The sequence below is a fragment of the Ranitomeya imitator genome, chromosome 2 (genome assembly GCF_032444005.1).
Source record: "Ranitomeya imitator isolate aRanImi1 chromosome 2, aRanImi1.pri, whole genome shotgun sequence".
Taxonomy (NCBI): domain Eukaryota; kingdom Metazoa; phylum Chordata; class Amphibia; order Anura; family Dendrobatidae; genus Ranitomeya; species Ranitomeya imitator.
In genome coordinates this window covers 311974499-311980498 of record NC_091283.1, presented here as the reverse complement: position 1 = coordinate 311980498, position 6000 = coordinate 311974499, and the positions used below count along the sequence as shown (strand labels likewise).

Here is a 6000-nt window from a genome sequence, read left to right as displayed (position 1 = left end):
TGAAACGACGACCAATCAGTTTGGCTGCATTTGGCTGGATCTGAGCACACAGTATGTCTCTGAATAGCTCAGAATTCATTCGACTGCTTCTGTCCTGTGTCACATCATCAATAAACACTAGTGACCCAGTGCCACTGGCAGCCATGCATGCCCAAGACATCACACTGCCTCCGCCGTGTTTTACAGATGATGTGGTATGCTTTGGATCATGAGCTGTACCACGCCTTCGCCATACTTTTCTCTTTCCATCATTCTGGTAGAGGTTGATCTTGGTTTCATCTGTCCAAAGAATGTTCTCCCAGAACTGTGCTGGCTTTTTTAGATGTTTTTTTTTAGCAAAGTCCAGTCTAGCCTTTTTATTCTCGATGCTTATGAGTGGCTTGCACCGTGCAGTGAACCCTCTATATTTACTTTCATGCAGTCTTCTCTTTATGGTAGATATGGATATTGATACGCCGACCTCCTGAAGAGTGTTGTTCACTTGGTTGGCTGTTGTGAAGGGGTTTCTCTTCACCATGGAGATTATTCTGCGATCATCCACCACTGTTGTCTTCCGTGGGCGCCCAGGTCTTTTTGCATTGAGGAGTTCACCAGTGCTTTCTTTCTTTCTCAGAATGTACCAAACTGTAGATTTTGCCACTCCTAATATTGTAGCAATTTCTCGGATGGGTTTTTTCTGTTTTCACAGCTTAAGGATGGCTTGTTTCACCTGCATGGAGCGCTCCTTTGACCGCATGTTTACTTCACAGCAAAACCTTCCAAATGCAAGAATCACACCTCAAATCAACTCCAGGCCTTTTATCTGCTTAATTAAGAATGATATAATGAAGGGATTGCCCACACCTGTTCATGAAATTGCCTTAGAGTCAATTGTCCAATTACTTTTGGTCCCTTTAACCCCTTACCGGCATCGGACGTACTATACCGTCCGATGCCGGCTCCCCTGCTTTGATGCAGGGCTCCGCGGTGAGCCCGCACCAAAGCCGGGACATGTCAGCTGTTTTGAACAGCTGACATGTGCCCGTAATAGGCGCGGGCAGAATCGCGATCTGCCCGCACCTATTAACTAGTTAAATGCCGCTGTCAAACGCAGGCGGCCGGAAATGACGTCATTGCCGACCCCCGTCACATGATCGGGGGTCGGCGATGCTTGTGAATGGTAACCATAGAGGTCCTTGAGACCTCTATGGTTACTGATTGCCCTGTGGTCGGCGCTCACAGCACACGTGCAATTCTGCTACATAGCAGCGATCAGCAGATCGCTGCTATGTAGCAGAGCCGATCGTTCTATGCCTGCTTCTAGCCTCTCATGGAGGCTATTGAAGCATGGCAAAAGTTAAAAAAAAAAGTTTAAAAAAATGTGAAAAAATAAAAAAAACATAAAAGTTTAAATCACCCCCCTTTCGCCCCAATCAAAATAAATCAATAAAAAAAAATCAAATCTACGCATATTTGGTATCGCCGCGCTCAGAATCGCCCGATCTATCAATTAAAAAAAAGTATTAACCTGATCGCTAAACAGCGTAGCGGGAAAAAAATTCGAAACGCCAGAATTACATTTTTTGGTCGCCGCGACATTGCATTAAAATGCAATAACGGGCGATCAAAAGAACGTATCTGCACCGAAATGCTATCATTAAAAACGTCATCTCGGCACGCAAAAAATAAGCCCTCAACCGACCCCAGATCATGAAAAATGGAGACGCTACAAGTATCGGAAAATGGCGCAATTTTTTTTTTTTTTTTTTAGCAAAGTTTGGAATTTTTTTTCACCACTTAGATAAAAAATAACCTAGTCATGTTTGGTGTCTATGAACTCGTAATGACCTGGAGAATCATAATGGCAGGTCAGTTTTAGCATTTAGTGAACCTAGCAAAAAAGCCAAACAAAAACAAGTGTGGGATTGCACTTTTTTTGCAATTTCACCGCACTTAGAATTTTTTTCCCGTTTTCTAGTACACGACATGCTAAAACCAATGATGTTGTTCAAAAGTACAACTTGTCCCGCAAAAAATAAGCCCTCACATGGCCAAATTGACGGAAAAATAAAAAAGTTATGGCTCTGGTAAGGAGGGGAGCGAAAAACGAACACGGAAAAACTAAAAATCCCCCGGTCATGAAGGGGTTAAAAACAGGGTGACACATGTTAAGGAGCTGAAACTCCTAAACCCTTCATCCAATTTTAATGTGGATACCCTCAAATGAAAGCTGAAAGTCTGAACTTCAACTGCATCTGAATTGTTTGGTTTAAAATTCATTGTGGTAATGTCTATAACCAAAATTAGAAAAATGTTGTCTCTGTCCAAATATATATGGACCTAACTGTATATATATATATATATATACCCCTATACTATGTGTAGACATTTATCTTACCTATTCTATTCTAACCTGTCAGTGTGATTTTACTGTACACCGCACTGAATTACCGGCTTTTCTATAGAACACCGCTGCGTATTTCTCGCAAGTCACACTGTTGGTCCGTGTGTAATATGTATTTTTCTCGCCCCCATAGACTTTCATTGGCGTATTTTTTGCGCCTGTAACATACCATATATTACGGATGCGTAATATACGGCAGATAGGAGCTGCCCCATAGAGAATCATTGGGCCATGTGCAATCCGTATTTTCTGGACGTATTTTCTGCGCTCATACATCCGTAAAACTCGCTAGTGTGACGCCGGCCTAATAATTCCCTCATGTGTGGGGTGTATTTGTCTCCAAGCAGAGAAATCACACGTTACAGTCCACACCTAACACTGTGCAGAAAAGGCGGCGCGGGGTAATTGTGCCAGTAGTGAGGGGAAATAATGGCGGAAACGTCACTGACTGAGGAGAAGTTTCCATGTAGGGTCTACACTCAGGATATCATTCACTGAGGCCCCTGATCATGTGACCCCTGACTCCTCCCTCCTGTGACCTCATCACAGGTCCTGTGTGCACAGAGCAGCCATATATGTGGAGTGCGGCTCTGCAGGTGGAGGTAGGTGCTGGAGATTCCTCATCAGTGGGGGGGACATTAACCCCTTCAGCCCGAAGATGCTTTTGGGGTCTCTGTGTGGTGTGAACAGTGACGTAACAGCTGTAGACAGAATTCGGCTTCGCCGGTTCCCAAGTCCTCAGACACCTGCAGGATGAGCGGACAGAAGCCCAGAGAAGTTCTCCCACAATGCGATGATTCCTCTCCTGGCTCCAGCACCATAATGGAGATACTAGTGATGAGTGAGCGCGCTCGGCATTGGTCGAGTATCGTGTGCTTTGGCGCTATGCTCAAGAACCCGCCCGTATGTTTCACGGCTGTTAGACAATAAACATAGTTACATGGGCTGAATAACGACCTAGTTCCATCAAGTTCAACCTTTCTCCACCAATTGTTCATTTTGTCACTAATTTACCTATAACCCACAGTGTTACTTGTTCTGAGGAAATCATCCAGCCAGTTTATAAAAGCTGTTATAGTGTCTGCCGTGCTGGGTGCATTACTCTACATTTATCAATATTAAACCTCATTTGATCTTATCCAGATCATTTTTTAATATTGTAATTTCAAGGTCAGATTTTAATATCCTACATAGTTTGGTGTCGTCAGCAAAGACTGACACTTTACTCTCAATCCCATCTGCAAGGTCATTAATGAAGAGGTTAAAAAGAATTGGTCCTAGCACAGATCCACTGCTGACTATATCCCATTAAGGCTAGTTTCACATTTGCGGTAGAATCCACAGCGTTTAATCTGCATCCGCAAGTGCAGGAAAAAACGCATAGAAACACGTACAAACGCGGTGTTTTTTTAGACGCATGCGGGGAACGCATGCGGTTAAAAAACACCGCGTTTGTACGTGTTTCTATGCGTTTTTTTCTGCGTTTATGCTTTTGGTGTGCAGGGTGAAAAATTTAACAGGAGAAAAATCTATTTAACCTGACGGCGACAATGGGACTACAGAGGGCGTGCATTATGGGATCTCTATATATAGACCCCTGAACAGCTGAAATCTTCAGATTTTGCTCCTGTGTCATGGATCTTCGCATGGAGAGCTTTTATTTCAACCTGGATTTAAGCATCAAGCTGTTTCTTGCCTGAGTGCTTTTGCTTGGGAGCAAGACAGAAATCGCGAAAGATTGAGAAGGAGACGGCGTAGGCTTTTTTGGAGACACCCCATTATTGAATTACGTGAGAGACGTGGAGCCTATCACTCGCTGTATGGCGAGCTTAATGCCAACACGGAGAAATTCAAAGAATATACAAGGATGTCGCAAGACTCATTCCGGGATTTGCTTGCTCGTGTCCAAGGAACCATACCGAGACAGGACACCCAGCTCCGTAGAGCGATTCCACCCGAGGAACGTCTGCTGGTTACATTTAGGTACGTAACAAATCTAAACCAATGACAGTCCAAATTTTGGGTGTTCAGACATGTATTTTTTGGGTATTTTCCTTTCTGTCTTTAGCATAACCACATCATAAATAGAATAGATTGTAATTTTTTTTCTCACAGATTTCTGGCAACTGGAGAGAGTTTCTCATCCCTCCACTTCCAATACCGGCTTGGAATTTCCACCCTGTCTGGAATAGTTGCGGACACCTGTTGGGCTTTGTAGAATGTACTCCGGGATGAGTTTATACCCGTACCCACCTTGGACATGTGGCTTGAAATTGCGGAAAAATTCTGGAGTGTGTGTGATTTTCCAAACTGTTTGGGAGTGGTTGATGGAAAGCACATTTGCATTATAAAACCAGCCAGAACAGGATCGGAGTACTTAAATTATAAAAAATATTTTTCTGTTGTGCTCATGGCAATAGCCGATGCGGACTGTCGCTTCATCACCGTGGACATTGGAGCTTTTGGCCGTGGCAACGATTCCCAGACTTTTAAGAACTCTGATATGGGCCGCCGTATGTATGGCAAAAATTTTAATTTTCCACGGCCACAACTGCTCCCCAACACTCAAGGTCCACCGATGCCATTTGTTATGGTTGGGGATGAGGCCTTTCAGATGTGTGAAAACCTACTGAAGCCATATTCCAGTCGGGACTTGAACCACACTAAAAGGATCTTTAAGTACAGACTGACTAGGGCCCGAAGAACAGTAGAGTGTACCTTTGACATTCTAGTCTCAAAATGGCGCATTCTTGCATCAGCTATTAATCTAAAAATGGAGACAGTCAACAAGGTGGTCAAAGCCTGTGTGGTTCTGCACAATTACATAATGGCTAAGGAGGGACCCAACATTGAACTGGATGAACCAGTTGCACACCCACTGCCCGATTACCATCATCACCCGCTGCGGTCAACTGCTGAAGTTTTTTGATTCTGATATTAGATGTGTGTCATGGCAGGACAATGTTGTGTAAATGTCCTGTTGTAATTTTATCTGTACCAGTAATTTTTTTAAATGTTAATAATATTTCTCATTAATAAACTTTGTTTTTGTTGTCTTGACCGTGTCTCCTATGTATTTCTTCTACAAACCAAGGCTGTCCTCAAACTAGCAGTGGAGTGGGTGATAAAGGCAGAGGTGCTAGTTATGTTAATATTATAATTTACCTCTAATTGTTTCACTCCTTGTTTTGGCTTAGAAATACTGATATAAAACACTGACCACATACTGCTAGTGTGACGGCAACCATGTTGCTTTAGTGGTAAGGTTGTTGATGTCATTGCGTCCTGATTTTGTTCTGCTATGCAGTATCCACTGGACACAGACTGAAGAGACAATGACTGTCATACAAAACAGATCTATACTCCTCAAGTCAGGTGTCAGAAATAATGAATTCAGGATGCACATATAACAGCCTCATGAATTCACTATTTCTGACACATGTACAGGTGAGCATAGATATGCCGTGTTTATGACCACCATCGTACCTTCAATTTGTGTGGAATATTACGTACACAGACGAGAAAATGGAGGTTATACAAGGCAGTTCTCTACTCACCAGGTGAGGTGTCCTAACTAATGAGTTTTTGGACACCTGACCTGTTGAGTAATAGTTCTG

At 43.1% G+C, this 6000-nt stretch overlaps 1 protein-coding gene across 1 annotated transcript in view; it reads left to right on the top strand.

Moving 5' to 3' along the window:
* Window positions 1-2934: 2934 nt before the first annotated feature.
* LOC138663401 (oocyte zinc finger protein XlCOF22-like) overlaps window positions 2935-6000 on the top strand; it is a 40068-nt gene continuing 37002 nt past the window's right edge. The window contains exon 1 of the mRNA XM_069749583.1: window positions 2935-2985. Within this exon, the coding sequence (XP_069605684.1) occupies window positions 2959-2985 (27 nt within the window). The 5' untranslated portion in view covers window positions 2935-2958. The remainder of the gene's footprint in view (window positions 2986-6000) is intronic.